The 17,359-nt window shown below is 57.2% G+C and overlaps 1 protein-coding gene across 11 annotated transcripts in view; it reads right to left on the reverse strand.

Annotated features, from left to right (window-relative positions):
• Nucleotides 1–17,359, reverse strand: part of CTBP2 (C-terminal binding protein 2) — a 164,047-nt gene that overhangs the window by 4,219 nt on the left and 142,469 nt on the right. For all 11 annotated transcript variants that reach the window (XM_004438882.3, XM_087432827.1, XM_087432821.1 and 8 more), the window contains 5 exons: nucleotides 10,688–10,842; nucleotides 10,171–10,315; nucleotides 4,931–5,137; nucleotides 1,088–1,302; nucleotides 475–605 (listed from right to left, as the gene is read on the reverse strand). In XM_004438882.3, the coding sequence (XP_004438939.1) occupies nucleotides 475–605; nucleotides 1,088–1,302; nucleotides 4,931–5,137; nucleotides 10,171–10,315; nucleotides 10,688–10,842 (853 nt within the window). The remainder of the gene's footprint in view (nucleotides 1–474; nucleotides 606–1,087; nucleotides 1,303–4,930; nucleotides 5,138–10,170; nucleotides 10,316–10,687; nucleotides 10,843–17,359) is intronic.

Below are 17,359 nucleotides of genomic sequence, written 5' to 3' on the forward strand. Positions count from 1 at the left end.
GTGCAGAATACTGGCTACACAGATAAAATCGAGGGGTATTTTGTAGTCTATTTCCTAAGGGTTGGGGATTTAAGAACATACTTATTAAAACTGCTTTGTAATACCATGTCATGAGTCATCAGGGACTCAGAGGGCCAGCCTGCCCACCTCCCACCAGCACAAACAGTCCAGGGTACAGATGAAGCCTGCTCATCTGTAGACCAAACCTACCACCACCAGCACTTTTCTGCCTCTCCCCTTTCTGATGACCTTTGGGGACCTTCTGGCCCTTTTACAATTAGTGAGCATAAAGCACAGCCCTTAGAGGAACGGAGGCTGTCAACTTTGTCTCCAGCTTCCTACCCAGGACCTGTTTCTCTGGGAAAGCGCCCCACGTTCAAAGTGTGGGGGTCAGGTATACATGCGGGCCCTGTGAATCTCGGTGTGAGCCCGGGAGCATGGGCCACAAACATCTCGGCAGCCTGCCAGACCCACCTGAAAGGCTCCGACTCGTGCACATCGAGGGCTGCCCCTCGTATCCTGCCTTCCTTGAGGGCTTGGGCTAAGGCCTTCTCGTCCACCAGTCCGCCACGGGCCGCATTCACTAGGAATGCTCCTTGCCTCATCTGTAGGGGGAAGGAAAAGCTGGCTCAATGCATGCCATCGCCTTGGGAGGCGCTCACACCGAGGTTTAAAGAGGAAAGCCGCAGACCAGGAGTTCTGTTGGTCCGGCTGTTGAATGCGTGGGCAGCAGTGTGGGGGGAAGGGAGTGCGGAGTCTCAGTGACAGCTGGAGGCCAGGGATCAGTTTCTGCTGATCCTGAGGGAGGGCCACAAGGCGGGAAGGTTGGAGCTGTGACTTGTCAACTGCCTGTAGCTTCTTGGAGGCCAGGCCTGAATAGGACAGGCCCCTGCTGGGTCCTGGGCCAGCTCTGGCCCCTCCCTGCTCTACCCAGCCCACCATGTAGAGGGGGCCTCACCTGGCTCTGCACTGATGTGTCTCAGGGGACTTCCTTCCCTGGTCGCTGGTGTGTCTGTGGACCATTTCCCATCCCCCCTTCCATTTTGATAGAAGTTTCCAGAGTCTGAAGGCATCGATTTCCAATTACCTGCTTGATAGTGAAGTCATTGATGAGGTGGTGGTTATGCTCGTTGAGATTACAGTGCAAGGAGACGCAGTCGCTCTGATACAGTAAGTCCTGCAGGGTGTAGACCCTCTGCACGCCCAGGGACCGCTCGATCCCATCCTGCAAGTAGGGGTCATAAAATATGACGCTGAATCCAAAGGCCTTGGCTCGAACGGCAACCGCCTGCCCCGTGCGACCTGTGCAGAAAGAGAGCGTCCAGGTGAGCAAGTCCACGGCCTCTCCCGCCAGCGCTCGGCACTCCTGACGCCGGGGCCTTGCACAGTGCCCCAGCCTTGCTGCCAACCTGGAGCCAGGGCTTGCTGCCCCACTGGCAGCGGGACCGACGAGAGGAACCATGTGCCCGGAGCCTGCTGACGCCCATGGCTGCCACTTCACCCCAAGTCACCGGGGCCGAAGCGAAGCCAAGCGTCCTGTGTTAGGATGGCAGTATCTGTTGTCTGGATTGGCCACTGGTTGCTTGTTTTTTTTTTTTCCTATTATGTATATTTTCAAACATAAACACAACTAGGGAACGTTCTAGTCAACTCCACGAGCCCTCCCCCAGCTCCAACCATCGTCAATATTCCCCCATTTGTAACTCTCTCTCCTCCCCTACTTTTTTGTTGACACAGCAGCCTTCTTACCCTGAGCTTCATCTCTTTATTGTTTTCAACATCTAACAGAGAACCTTCTCCTGCCTAATTACCGCTGGGTTTGCTCATGGAAAGGGTAAAGTGATCAAAACCAACCACTGCAGCTCGGTCTGAGCACAAATCGGCACGGGAAACTGCTGTGGCCGAGAGGTGGGGCATGTGTCCATCAGGCTAATTCTCGGAGATACAGGCCAGGCCCTGAGCCGCTGGCAGAGCCTCAGGCCCCTCTCCAGCCTGCAGCCTGGGCCTCCAGCAAGTTAGACACCGACGTCACCTAACAGGACACGAAGGCCCCCTGACTCCTGAGTGGCCGTCTCATCTGCGCAAACTCATCAGTCTCAGGATAGCTTCTCTTGCTTCCCAGGGCAGTTTTCAGCTTGAAAACAAAATGGTGTGAGTGATGCTGGAAGGGGCTGATCTGGGACGAGCACAGAATAAACCTTTATTTAAAACCATTGCTCAACTGTGCAAGGAGGGAGAAGAGCACAAGGGGAGAGATGCACCTTCCCAGGCAGGAGGCCCAGGCAAGGGCGCCTCAGTGGTGGAGTGTCCTCCCCTCCTGCTGACCTGTGATCTAACTGGGCACGACTGAGACAACGGACGTGGTCTGGAGGCAAAGGTTAAATAAGGCCACTCTGACCAAGAGCACAGCTGCAGGGTAATCAGGGTCATCGTCCCTTGTGTCATCCCTCTTCAGTGTCACCACCTGGATGCAGTGAACGAGAACTAGAGCCACACACCCCGGTGAGGGGCAGAGGAGCATCATGATGAAGGGTGATGGGGTAGAGGGAAGAGCGGCTGCAACCTACAAGATCCCCCAGTGACGTACTTGAAACACGGAACTAAGGACCCCATGACGTAGCTGCTGGGAGCGCACGCCCAGCATGATAATGCCTTCCTCCTGCCCATTTCAAGGGCCCTCAGCCACCTCCTTACTTCCAGGACCTCACACACTCTAATACGGTACGGGGCTTCCCAGTTGCAGCTCCAGGGGCTCGAGGGCGCCAAGCCCAGATTTCAACACAGAAGCGCTGGGCCTTTTCTCCCGGGGGCGTTGCTTTTCATCAATTCACAAACCCTGATCTTCTCACTGGCTTCTGCTTTAGCCGTGAGCCATCTTGACTAAATACTACAAGACCTAATGACTTAATTCTGTTACTGGCTCCATCAGAACCCAGCCTCGGAGACCGAGAACTCAATCAGCTTGCCCCCACCCCCCATGAAATACTGCTACCATTCACTGACCTTCCCAACCCGGAGGCTATCCTTGAGCACCATCCCACCCAGCCAGAGCTGGGGTCCAGCCAGGGCCCTCCCCGTCAGGCCCCTCCACTGCAGCGTGGGCTGGGCTGGGCTGGGCTGGGCTGGGCGGAACTCTGCCCCACACTCCGGGTTCTGCTGCTGCTCCTGGGCCGAACCTTAGGCAAGTGAGCACTTTCAAACCCCTAAAAGACAGGGTGGCAGCAGTGGCGATTAGGCTGCCTACGACCGTGCCTCTTCCTGTCTCAGTTCTGTCTACAGTTCTGGAAGGCTATGGGGAGACCTGGAAAGGTAGCAAGGAGACAACACAATCAGTGTGTGTGGGGAACTGGGACTGTGACAGTGCTTGGCTTACAGTTGAGTAAACAGTGCTTGAAACCACGGGCCTGGCCTCAGTATACTGTAAGGGTCTCCAAAAGATGGGTGGCAAAGGGCACAGCCAAAGAAACTCCAGTGAGAACTTGCTGTGATGGCTGGAGTCAGAAGCCACTGAAAGAGGTGTTCTGCCAGTGAGGCTGCCAGCACGTGGCCGGGCCACTCACAACTTGAGGCTCTGCATCCTGCCTTGAGCCCACCCGAGGGCTCCTCCCCTGCAGGGCTTAAAGATGCATGAAGTTCTAAGAACCATCTCTGAGAGCCACTTCCCAGCAAGGGAAGCCAGGCGGGCGCCAGCAGAGGGCGCTGCGGCCCTCACACAGCACATCCACATTTCTTAAGAGTCATTTTGCAGTCGTCTGCTCAAGAAAACTGAAGTAAGGTGGACTCCTCTGTAAATAGTTTTAAAAGAATAGCTTCCTGTGTGAATATCCCTAATACCTGGGTTCTGAACTCAGACCCCAGGTGCTGGAAAGATGTGCATTCCTGGAAGAAACCCAGCTCCTTCTGCCTCATTCAAGCTGGCACCCAGGCCTGCAGCGGGGACTTGTGGGGCAAGGAGTCCTGACCCTCAGTTACTGGAAACACAGAGCTCCGAGCTAAGGGCTGAGTGACAGCTTGGGGGCCTTCTAGAAGCCAGCCCAAGTATTTACTACCCACCCACATGCTTCTCATGCCTTCTTTGAGTCCTAAGAGGCAGCCACCGTGTATTGCTCCAATCCCAGTTTACATTTTGGGAAACTGAGAAAGAAAGAAGTAATTTCCTTAAGGTCACAGAGCTAGTAAGTGGTGGGGTTGAGATTCATGCAACGTGGGGGCCCTACTCAAGCCCCTGTGTTGCCAACAGCCATGGCATCAGGTTGCTTTCCATCATGGCTCACCTTCTCCTTGGAAACCTGCCCCAGACCCTCCCAGGGCCGCTAGCCATGTCTCACCTGGGGCAACGGCCAACTCCAGGAAGACCTTTTCCTGCCCCACCTCTCAGGTGGGCTTTCCAAGCTGCTGACCCGACTGCGCCACCTTCTGGCTCAAAATCCTTCAGTGACTCCCCGCTGCAACCCTAGCCAGGCATTTGAGGGCCTCCAGGTGCTGGGCCTTGCCCACCACGGCCCAGGTCTCTGCTCACTTATTTAGCCCCTATTCGAACCCCAAGCCAGCTTGTTTCTCTACAAGGCACCTCTGGACAGTCCCTGCCCTTTACCCTCTGCAAAGCCAACACAGCCCCTTCCCGCTGTGTCCTCTCTATCCAGTCAAATCAGACCCATTCTTCCAGAAGCAGCCCAGATCTTACCTCTGGGTGAGTTCTCTGATCAGTTTTGACCTCTGACCTCCCACCCCATGCAGCTCGCCAGGAGGCACTGGCCCTCCTCTAACTTACAGAGGAGTCCTCTCACAGGCACCCCCACAATGAACCTCAACTCCCAGGGCACGGGCCATCGCTGGGCCCCTGCAGGGCAGGGCTGGGTCTGCCTCTCCCAAGGGGTCCCTGTGCCAGGCCTGGTGGTGTAGGGGGACAGGGCAGGGCAGCCGCACGTACCGAAGCCGATGAGGCCCAGCGTCTCCCCACGGATGCGGGCTGCTCCCGAGGCAACCTCCCGGATCTGCTCCACGCTCTGTACTCGCGTGCCTTCCCGCAGCGCCTGGTACAGCCACGTGTTCCGGCGGTACAGGTTGAGGATGTGGCAGATGGTGGAATCGGCCGTCTCTTCCACTGCCGCAGACGGGATGTTGCACACGGCGATCCCTGGAAAGGACAAGGGCAAGGCCCCGTGATGAGGACCCTCCAGTTCTGGGGGAAGCTCCAGGGCTCCCAGTCTAGCTGAGGGACAGGGAAGGCAGAGTTGGCCATTAAGCCACTAACTGGGTGTGTGGCCCTGGGCAGGTCAGGGTCTCTGAGGCCTGCTTGTCACCTGAGGGTCACAGGCTCTCTGGCTCTGATGCTCAGGGGACTCTAGCCCCCACATCTTGCCCAATGAGGACTTCTGTCCAGGGCTTTGCTCACCCCAGCCCAACTCCTGGTAGTCTTAGCTGGGGTGTGAGCAGCTTTCTCCCAGGCCCCCCATGGACCCCACATCCTGCCCACCCTGTGTTTCTAGACCCCCTGTCTGGGGGAAGTGAGCAGTGGGCAGCTGGAGGTGAGGTGGCCAGCTCTGACCACCATCCACATCCAGTGCCAAAAAGCTGGAAACCTGCCCCAGCCCCGGCCCTGGTCCCCTTGTTCTGAGGGAGGGCCTGGAGGAGCAGCAGGAAGCCAGGGTGCAGGGCCCCTTCCTGACAGGCCATGGTGTCCAGAAGACCGGAGACTCCTTGCAGGGCCCCTCCAGGATCCTCTTCCTGGAGGGAAGGGGTAATGGAGACCGGCTTTCTGTCTTATGTATTTTAAGAGTCTAACGCAACAAACATATCATTACTTGTTTAAAATAATGTAAGAATTAGAAACCACCCCACCATGGGCCCACAGGCCGGGACAGAATGGAGCTGGCCCTGAATCCAGCCCCACGTTCATTCAGTGGGCCCGGATCACCATCCTGCTCTGGCAGAGAGACAACAGAGCAGACAGGATGCTGGGCCTGCTTTTTGAAAGAGCTTTTGGGGCTGAGAGCACCTTGGCTCTGTGTGAGGAACAGAGACGAGGGCCAAGAGTCTCCCAGCGTGGGGGACCCGTGGCCGAGGGGCTCCAGGGAAAACCACCCCAGATCTCAGGCAGGAAGGGCTGGGCATTGACCTTCCTTGGTGGGACGGTGTTTTGGGGAAGGAATGCGAATATCTGCCAGACATGGGAGGGGTGCAGGCATGCAGAGGGCCAGGCTGGGAACAGCCCCTCCCTGCTACCCCACAGGCCTACCCCCCCCTCCCCCTGGCGAGGGCTGGGATGCAGCAGAGAGCAGAAGGGCCTCACCAGGGATGGGGGCCTGTATGTGTGGCGGGGGGGAGGGGGGGGGTGTCGCTTAGAAGCCAGGCTGGGGTCTGCCAGTCAAGCAGCTTTCTGAGGAAGGGCATAGGTGTTTGGGTAGCATGTTGCCCAGCTCAAACTGCTCCCTTAATCCCAGGTTTGGGACCCCAGGAGGGACACCCAGGGATGCACGGCCGGGCCACGGTAAGGCAGCCCTGCATTCCTCTATCTCCTCAAGTTGGGGTGTGGGGCACAGAGTGCCACGGCAACTGAGGCTCCACTGGATGGGAAACAGGACCAACGGAGCAGCTGTGTCGCCACCCCATGAGGGCTGCCCTGAGGTCCAGGGTCTCAGTGACCCCTCTCAGGAGAACAGACAACTCAAGAGAGTGAAAGCACCCATGAGCACATCATTCCACACACCCCACATGGCCACAGCCACCTTGCAGGGGATACGTGTTTTATTGAGATCTGGGCTGACAGACTTTCCACAAGCTAGAAGTCAGGAATTTTGCAGAACACCCACAACGTGGCCTACTTCATTTGAAATAACCAAGCACAAAACTTGGGCTAGACTAGAAGCCATGGCATTATTGGATGGAGGAAGATGCCAGAGGTTTAAGAAAATCTGTTGGCAGTTGGGGACAATTTTCATTCCTCTGAGGGGTTCCATTTGTTCTGGCTGAAGCCCAGCGGGAAGGCCCAAGAGCAGAACAGCTGAGCGTGGACCTTCTGCTGTAACTCAGCCAACTGCCTGGGCCCAGGGGACTGGCTGCATCCTGGGAGATGAGACGAGAGGACACTGGATGAGAGAATCTGTGTGAAGACGTGAGATAAAACACCACATCAACCCACCCTGGGCATGAGCGACTGAGGGGGACACCTCTCAGCCTTCATCCCACAACTCTGGAATGGAGCTCCTGGGCCTCCAGTGCCTGTAGGGAGAGCCCAAGACCAAGGAGTGGGAATGTGGGCATGGGCTTGGGTTGGATCAAGGACTGGGAGAGAGTGTGCAGGGGCTTGGGTTGGACCAAGGACGGGGAGGAGGTGCTGCTGGCATTGCCTGGTCCATCCTGCCTGGATGCCATCAGTGCCTTCCTCCAGAAACTCCATAGCCTGATTGCCCTCTTGAGGTGGAACTCTTTCTAAACCGTTCTTCAGGTTGGTTGGTGTGGTCTACCTTTGGCGTGATTCTTCAAACACTATTAGGACCAGCCTCCAGCTCCCACAGAGCAAGACTGCCAGCCTCCATGGAGCCCAGGCCCAAGAGCTGAGCCGCTTTTCCTCTCACTGTCAATGCTTTTACTCTTTGCTGTAACCCCTTCTAATGGGACCAGACTGGAAGTCAGGCTCCCTCGGCCTTGGCTCTCGAGGCCTCCAGAGACCTCCCACCCCCTGCTTCTTGCTGTTTTTGGGGAGACACTGCTGATGGAGAGAATCCCTCTGCTGGCTCCAGGTACTGTCCTCGCCGCCAAAGCCAGCTCTTAACACAAAGCACGGACTCTCGCTCATCGTCCCTGGGCTGGAGGTGGGTGCCCGGGCCCCTGGAGGGTTCCTCCAGTGTGCACTGGAGAGGGAGCTGCCCCCCAGGAACTAGACCCCCCGGGCCTGACAGGAACCCCCTTGTGGTGTTTGTCAGGAGGGGCACCCGTGCAGCCGCCCGCTGTCCTGCCCTCGTCACAGGTCCGCTGACTGAATGACCAGCGAAGTGCACTCAGAGACAAAGGATGGCTGGACAGAGGCCCATCTTCCTTCTCCACATCCCACATTTGAAAACTGCCCTTCAAAATGGCCCAGCAGATGTCTCCCAAGCAGCCCCCTTATGAGATTGGACCAGGACCAATAGACATGCCACCGCTGATATCCCTTCCATGTTTTCCAAACTCGTAGGCCCTGGCCGTCTTCGGTGGGTTGCGGGAATCCTGGGAACACAGCCTCTCCCCTGGGGCCTCCTTGCTGAGTGCAGACATGGGGCTGAGTGGGCTGAGCACCGTTGCTTTTTAGGGAAATGAGGTTCTGCCCTGGGCCCGCCCTGTCTGTTCGGCGAGCTTCTGCAACTGGAGAAATGGAAAGTTTCACTCACGAGAGCCTCCCATCTCTCCCTGGAAAGAAGTGACTGGTTCCTGTCGAGGAAGCTCAGCATTAACACCTCACACGACACTGGGCCGCTGTGATGCCAGGATCTGTTTGTGAGGGCAGACATGCTGCAGGAACGGGAAGGTGTGTGAAGGAAACACATCTGAGAGCCCTCGGCGCGTTACACCATATTCTCTGTCGCTCTTCAGACTTGGGATTTCAGCTCTACCAAGAGCACAGAGAACATTTGTTTTCAAACAAAAATATTCTTGTTGGTGCCAGGGAAAAAAATGGAAAATTTTAGTTTACATTATGCATTCTTCTGAAGACTCACATCCTCCCAAGTTTCTTTGCTGCAACAAAGAGGGGCTGAGAGTGATGCTGAGGCTGGAAGCAAACGCTTGGGGTGGATGCGGGCAGCCATCACTTCCCCAGACCCCAAAGGGAGGCTGGAATCTGACGCAACCCCTTCTCCGCCTGTATGGGGGCAACTGAGCCCCCAGAAAAACCAGGTTCAATCTTCTGAGCCACATGCTGCACAGCTCCCCCTTCCAGGAGGGGGAGGGAAGACAGCTCCTGGGAGGAATGGCTGCCTCCTGCCTTTTCCTTCGGGGTTCGCCTGTGGGGCAAACCCGACCTGCTGCCTCCACACTCCCAGAGAACCTGTCACTCTGCAGAGCGCCCGGCGCCATCACGGGGAATCCAAGCGGACTCAGCTTCACTCAGGCCCCACCATGGCCAGGCTCCCCTGCCCTGCTCTTGCCCCCAGGCCTCACTCACCCTGCGGGTCAGGCATCGGGGTGCTGCCCCAAATTCAAATGGGGGAACTAACAGCTAAAACAAACTCTGGGCCCTCACTCGAAACCCCAGGCTGGGACCTTGGAGAGGCTGAAAAGGGCAGGTGGGCATCCGTGGGCTGCGGCCGGACTGTCAGATGCTTGCAGCTCCTGCTCAGATACGACGCCGATATGACCATGTGAGGCATCGCACACGTCCAGCCTGTCCTGTCCCTGGAGCCCAGGGCCCGCAGTGGGCGCTGAGAGGCTGATTCAGGGTGGAGGTGGGCAGGGGGACGGATAACTGGCCCACAGACCAGGCCAGGCTGCCGTTAGGCCCATCGGGACCTCAACAAAGTCCGAGGGTTGGGGGCTATAAAGGCCTGGGTTCCTCGCCATTTTGAGGTGCCCTTCAGCAGCCTCCTGGCTTTGGGCACCTCAGTGCTTGGCAGGCAGGGCACGGCCCCACACACCCAGGTGCAGGGCTAGCATAGTTCAAAAACAGAGCAAGGACAGTGACCAGAGGGGCTCGTCTAGATGGACCTTCCTGCCCTCCAAAAGACAGCAGGGCGGCCCGGGGACGCTTGCTCTCAGTGCTCGGCTCCTTGAGCCTCTGCAAACGCTCTGTGCACGGAGCCCACACCAGGTGCTGTGACAGGAAGGCCACCACGCCAGGGCCCTCAGAAATGGCTCCATTGCAGGACTAGAGGAGACCCAGAAACAGAGGCTCCCCACCCCCGGAGCCCTGAGCTGTGCACCCAGCACGGGTACTTCAGGGTAATGGGTCCTGCCAGCCAATACTGCCGTGTGGCCACTCACACGGTCCCCTCCACTGGGAAGGGCCCACGGTTCGTCTGGCTTTCGGTTCCTTCCCAAGTGAGGCAGCCCAGCCCGGCCAGCATAGGTGGGGCCTCTGAATCCAGCAGGCACCCTTCTACCTGTGCATTTGGGGGTGTGCCTGGCAAGGTTCCCTCTGAATAGCCACTCTGTGGTTGTGGGTGTGTGAGCCAGTCCCTCTGGCCGCGCACTCACCAAGCTCGCCGGCAGCCTTGATGTCAACGTTGTCATAGCCGCTGCCTATCCGCACGATCACTCTCAGGGCCTTGAACTTCTCCAGGTCCTCCCTGGTGAGGGTGATGGTGTGGTACATCATGGCGCCGACAGCTTCGTTTAACACCTGTGGCAGGGCAGGCAGAGCACAGGTTGGAGGCCCCTTGTCACCCCTGAACCCACAGCAGAGGATTTCAGTAGGAAAATGACCAGCTGAGGACACGGTCTGGGTGTGACAGCTCCCCCCAGACAAGTGGCCTGCGGTTGTGCTTTGGGGGCCTGCTGGTGATTCTGGGCGACACAATGGGGTGTGGGGATGGGACAGGGAGGTCTGAGGAGGTGACATTTGAGGGGAGGTGAGAAGAACTAGCCAGGGGGAGATCTAAGGGTGGAAACAAGAGGAAACCCATCAGGATGGCAGAGCATGTACCTGCTGAATGCCAGCTGTTGCCACCTGACCTGGGGGCACTTGCCCTGTGGGGCGGGGTGGGGGGCCCACCTTCTCGTGGATCTCCTGAGTGGACTGTGCATCACAGAAGGCCACAGTGGCCAGGTCCTTCAGAATCGGCATCTCCACGGTGCAGTCTCTGCCGTCGAGCAGCGCCACCAGGGGGCGGGGGTGCAGGGGGCCGTTCATGATCTGGGGGCGGATACCTGCGAGGAGAGGAGGAAGACTCGGTGAGCGGACCAAGTGGCCTGTTCCACATACCATGGGACAATGCGATGAGGGGCCAGGTTGCTTCCACGTGCAGGGGTTCCCAGTGAGAAGCCCCTGCCCCACTCCGACCCCCACACCTCTCAGGTCTGCAGGACTCCAACTGTCGCCACAGCTCCCTCCCTATTCCCCAGGCTGGCAGTGAACCCATAAAGTGGTGAGGGGTACACCCTCCAGCCCTGGCTCCCCTGTGCTCAAACACCACAGGTTACTCTGGAACCGTCAGAGAAGATTATGGCACAAGGTAAGGAGACTGAGAGGGAACATCTGCGTAGCTCATCTGAACTGCAGAAGGTCAGATACTGTCTGCCGGGCCTGTAGGGGGTGGGGGTCCAGGTGGGGACCTGGGCCTCCATCAGTGACCTCATACGTAGCCACTGTGGGGCTAACTCCATCACATGGAACCCAGGCCAAGGAATCTGTTCAAGCCCACAACTGCTGCTGGCCATCCGTCAGCCCCTAGACCAGGTCCAAGGCCCAGAGACCTTCGGGGCACAAGAAGGGGCCAGGACCACGGCTCCCCCGAAGCTGGAACGGGCTCCTCCTCTCGGCCCCTCTGCCTCCACCTAGCACCAGCTCTTGTTCCAAACAAACACAAGGGAGGGACATGTCAAGGTGCCTGCATCCCGCGTGAGCTGCCTGGAGAAACCCCTGGTGGAAACAGGCTCTGGGCACAGCCCTTGGCCACCCTCGCCTCGGCTAGTCCGAGGCGGTGGAGAAGGTGTGCATGAAGGCAGGCGGCTTGTCCGGGACTCAGGAGAACAAATGGAATTTCTCAAAGGACCACAGAGAGAGCAGCACTCATCAGGTACCAGGACCAGTCAGAGTGGTCATCCGTCCTGGTGCCGCCCGACAGAGATGAAGGACACCCACACCCACAGCTGCAGGGGCCCCGGGCAGGGCTGGTCCCCCCACGCACTGCCTACATGCAGGTTCTCCAGCTGTTCCATGCAGACCAGCACAGCTGCTTGCAGGACGCTCAACAGGGCAGTGGCAACGCCTCCAATCCCAATGAGGAAGGAGTGTCTGCCCTCTGCCCCATGGACACACCATGCGGTGTAGGCACAGGGCAGATGCACCAGCCCAGGAGGCAGACAAGAGCCACAGGCTCTTCCTCCTCGGCAACAGAGGAGCAGCATTTTCTCCAACAAAAGCATTCCCTTCAAACTCATACCCCGGAAGGTGTTGGATTTCGTAGCCTCTCCTGACTGCCTGTCCCAGTGTCGAATCACCATGACCCACCCCCAGCCTCATGAGAACCACCTCTGGGCTTCAGGAGGGACCCCAGCACTGAAACGGCCAGGCGGGGCAACTTCTGCTTTCTCGCCGAATCAGAAATGTTTAGTGTCACAGATGACAAGCAAGAACCAGGCAGCTTTCTGCGTGTCTTAAGCTTTCAGATGTCCAGATAAACTCTGATCGTGGCTGCTGCACCATGGCCAGGCCAGCCCGTTCTGTTTCCTTCCTCCCACACAGAATCTACTTGTCCTCTTCTATGATGGTCACCTGGGCCACCGGGCTTGATGGGGCTCCTGTGGCCCCTGCCAGGAGCACGTGATGTTCTCGGGGCCAGTCAGCCTTTGTGTGACCGCAAGGCGGCGGGTGCAGGCTCCAGCGGACAAAGCAGGAGCCGTCTGCCAAAGCTGCACTCATCCGTGTGGCCTCCACCTCTCAGCCCGGAACCACCTGAAAGGGGTCCTCTCCTGGCAGCCTAAAATGGCCGCTGGGGGGCCACTGGGGCCCCAGATGTGTGAGGCCCCTACCTGACCACCAGGACTCATTTCTCAACTAGCCACACACTTGAGTAAGAAGCTGAAAGAGGAAATCCCCTGTCTGGAGCTGCGTCCACGTTCCCATTTGCACTGCACAGTGTGGGGGGAGGGCGGCCCCGCGGTGCCTGCGTGACTGCCGCACGGCAGCCTCTGCCCCGGGCCGGTGCCCCCACGCCGCAGCTGCGGCATCACAGGACAATCGTCTCTTTGAGCAGAGAAAAGGCTTTTGTCCTGGCTTCAGAATGGGCTGGAGTGGCTGGGGGCGCAGGTGACCTCTGGGTGGCTTTCTCTCCATCCTGGACTGGGGCACACAAGTGACCGTGGTCCCTCCCAACCTGTGGGGCAGCCGAACTCCTCCTGCCTCCCCAGCACCTGGATCCCCAAAGCAGGGAATTCAAGTGAAGCTGAGCCCCAACATCTTGTGTACTGGGAGAGAACAGGGGCTCCCCCCACCCCACATCCTTACCAGCCCTTGACCCACACAGCAAGTGGGGAGCAGGGCACCGAGGCCGTTTGTTATTGGGGGGCCAGCGAGCCCAGCCCCCCGCTAGTGTTCCTCTTGGCCAAACTGGCAGGTCCATCACACGAGAGGCTGAGGCGGGTGTATGCAAACAGGGAGAAGGTTCCCCCAAGACCAAGGGCGACATCTTGAGACAGGACCCTTGGAGACGCCCCTACCCCCACTCTGCAGAGAGGGAAGGGAAGGAGCAGTAATTTCACATGCAGTCCTACACTCTCACTTCACCCTCAAGACAGCACTGCCATCCCCTTTAAAAGATGAGGAAACTGAGGCACAGAGTGGAAAGGAGGTCGCTGGAGGAAGCAGCTGAAAGGTGGGGCAGCCGATGGCAACTCGGGGTCCACACACTAAAGCTCCTGCCTCTGCCCTTCCCCTCTGCCAAGAAAATGGGGAGACAGCCAAACCCCAAAGGGCCCGTGCTCCTCCACAGATTCTTCCTTCCCTCCCACACCTACTACGAAGCCCAGGGTCAGACTCCCGTGGGACACCCCGACCTGACTCCGAGGGGTGGTGCCAGGAGGGTTAATCAGACAGCATTTGCAGAGTTCACACTAATGATAAGAAATCCAAGTTGTTAATTAAAAAGCAACCACACAGGAAAACGACGGCGGCCACAGGCAGGCATCTAGCGCCATCCAAGGCATCTGGAGAGGCTGAGGGGCCGTCACCACAAGATGTCCATCCACAGCATCAGTACATGCATCCCGTTACCTGGGAAACAAACTCCAGGTTGCCTAGCGATTGCCTCCCTCCCTGACTTGGGTCGCCTTTCTCTTTGGCAAAACCTACCCTTTGCTCTAGTTGAGGCTGGGCATGCAGAACGCAGCTGAGGCTGGTCCATGAGACCCACATGCTTCCTAGCCGAGGTGCCAAGCTCGGATATCAGCTGCAAGCCCCTTATAGCAAAGCAGGAAACGGCAGTGCATGAGGGTCGTGCTGCTCAGAGGTGCTCCGACTGGGGAAGGATGCTGAGCAGGGACAGCTGGGTGGGTGGTGGAAATGGGTGAGGTTCACACGTGTCCTGCGTGAGGTGCAGGGACCACAGAGAACCCAGCCTGGGGCTGAGTACTAGGCTCTAAGTGGGCTACACGAGACCCTCAGCACTGAGGATGAGAGAAAGCTTAGCTGGGCCACTGCCAAGGTTGGCTTCTATAAAGAAAGGGACCATGCTATAAACGCTAGCTCAGTCCCAGAAGGGATTTGTCCACCTGCACACTGGGGAACTCAGCTAAATTCAAGCCACCTTGCCCAGCACCCACTGTCCCTACACTCTTGCTGGAGTCAGGGGTAGAGGTTCCCAGAAGACCCAGGAAATGCCAGGGGGATGAAGCTGCAAACAGACTTTCCATCTCACTTCACATTAATCGACACATCTTTCAATGCTGCTGACAATGTGAACAATTTTTGGTTATGTTAGGACATAACCAACACATTATAGATTAAAAGGTATGTATATTAAGATGGCACATAACCCTTTAAAGGGACTATGGGAAATGGGGTACCAACTCAAGGGCTGGACCCCAGGCCTGGAGGGGGTGCCCTATTTCCCCCACAGTCGGGGAATTTGGGAGAGAAAGCCAAGGTACAATGTTTCATGAGAATTTACTAAAAATGGGGGTTTGTGATCAAAAGCTAAGCTACCAAGTACTAACTAGATACTGCTCAAACCCCAAGACACACACCCCACAAACTCCAAGACTGACAAGAATCCCACAACGTTGCTCTTATTTCCATTTTATAGTCAAAGAGACAGAGCTAAGGGTGACCACATACCACACCATGGAACAACAGGGGAACAACTTGCCTCACACAGTGCCAGGGACCCAGCGGAGTCCGAAGAAACACCTGCTGATGAGGGCCAGAGGGTCCTGGTGGCCCTCTAGTCAAAATGACTATTTCCTTTCTATAGTCACCCTTCCCACAGATGACCTTGCCCTATCCATTTCAGAACAATTCCAGCTGCAATTGGACACATCACGGAAAATATATCTGTGCGTGACTTGTAACAACTCGTTCAGCATCGACTTTGCAGGGCAGAAAGCTCGGCCAAGTCCCCTGGTGTCCATTACTTGCTGGTTACAGGCTTGCCTCTGCACAAGCAGGGACATGCTCATCACCAGGGACGAGCGCTCCAGCTTGAGGCCAGCTCCGACGTCCAGTCCTGGGCCTGATATTGCTGGGAGCTGCAGCTGCACTTAAATAACTGTGATATTAGAGACACTCAGTGGAAAACAAAGTCGACACCAGGCGAGTGTTGCTGGAGTTTTGTTAAGAGCAGCCAGTCGTCCAGGAACACCAAGTCCAGTGGCCTCACGGATTCCAAGGGGACAGAGGGGTTCCCCAGGGAGGACACGGGTAGCTCTCTGGCCACCCAACCTCGATGTCACCTTGAACGGACAACAGCACCAGATTTCGTCTCAGGATCTGCCTCTTCCCCAGGCAATGCAAGATGACAGGGCTGTGGTCAGCCGAATGGGATGTGTTCCCCTGAGCAGAGTGACCGAGGGGGAAACGGGCTGACCCTGCCACACAAAGCCACCCTGTGGTGTTTCTGAGACCGATTTTCTGGCCTTTCTGGACACTGTGTGAATTCAGCTGACATCCTTCCTACAGAACTATGCGTTGTTTTTAAAGGTCTGAGTTGGTTTCTGTTGCTTACAATTCAGGAATCAGACTGCCTCAGGGACATGATTTTACTGCTTTCAGGATTTCAGGAATTGAGCAGTTTTACCCCAAAGCAAAGTGGCTGCAATAATCGTGTTTGACCCAGTAGGCTGGGGCCTCGTTTTACAATTGACCAGATTTTACAGAAGCATCCCAATACTGCAGCAGCCTTGAGACACCTGTGCTGGGCCAGCCAGGACCTCGGGATGACAGTCACATGTACAGACTGCTCTGCACAGGGTCACCTCCCTGCTCGCCTGACAGAGGCTGGCCCAATATGCAGGGGCTGCCCCTTGAGGCCCCGACAGGCCGTGCACGTAGGCTGAGACCAAGGGGAAAGGACCGGCCCAAGCAGCCCGAATCCAGGTGAAGATCCTCACACAGCTCAGGAGTCGGAGGACACAGGCCTCACACGGGGACCCAGCGGGAGCCTCTGGGGCCCAAAGGCAGCTGCTGGGATTCTCAGGGCCGGCACCAGCTATCTTGACAGCTGACGCCAGAATAAGTACCTGGAAAAGTCCACAGACAGGAGACCCACGTAGGCCTTAGGAAGATCCAAGACAACATGCACCGCCCTACATGCTTAGCAAGAGGCCCTGGACCCAATCAACCAAAGAGGCATCAGTTCCCAGGACCTGTAAGGTAGGGCAGCCCACGTGGTGCCTATCCTCCCGCGCAGGTGTTTGAGGTGAGAGGGGAGATGCAGTCACACGAAGCCCAGAGGTCCAGAGTGGGTGGGAAGGGACACACCTGACCCACACCCCCAGCCTCTCCGGCCTGGACCCCCTCACAAGGGTCTCATTATTCATGTCTCCCACCACCCCAAGAACAGATTCCCCTTAAATGTAGCTTCTCCCCAATTACAAGGCCACTTCACTACCTGCAACCCAGTACGGCCCAACCCCGTTGGCTGGGCTCAGCAGGCCCGAAGTTTAGGAGGCCAGACACACAATCAGATCTAGGGCCTGGTAAGGGGCATATTTCACATGCTTGCTTTTCCACATCGAGAGCTGAAACTCATCACTGGGGCCAAACCAGGGACCCGATGCTGACCGTGGGACATAAATGAGCCCCTACCCGAGACTCGGTGTTACACTTGCAGACACAGCTGTGCTGAGGGGTACACCCATCCATTCCAGTGCACGAGGTCACAGAACCCCACCCCGGGAAAGAGGCCACGGAGCCTCGTGCTGAGGTGAGAGACGCCTCTCTTGCTTTATAAACATGTTTATCTAAGTTATGAAAACTGTTCTAAAACCGTCAGACACAGGATCTCAACAACAACAACAAATGTTCTGCATTGGCTGGGGTTTGTTCAGAAGGCAGATCTGGAAAGTCAGCAAAGGCATGGTGACTGTCCCCCCATCTCTGAAGACCCCAGGAAGGTGCCCCCCAGCATGGCAACTGTGGAGAGGGCCAGGGTCCACAGGCAGCTCCCCTCGCCTTTCACGAGAAAGACCACAGGAGCAGATGAGGGTGAATGGGTTGTCCAGAGGGCGG

This window comes from Ceratotherium simum, chromosome 6, assembly GCF_057802395.1.
Source record: "Ceratotherium simum simum isolate JZ-2026a chromosome 6, ASM5780239v1, whole genome shotgun sequence".
NCBI lineage: Eukaryota > Metazoa > Chordata > Mammalia > Perissodactyla > Rhinocerotidae > Ceratotherium > Ceratotherium simum.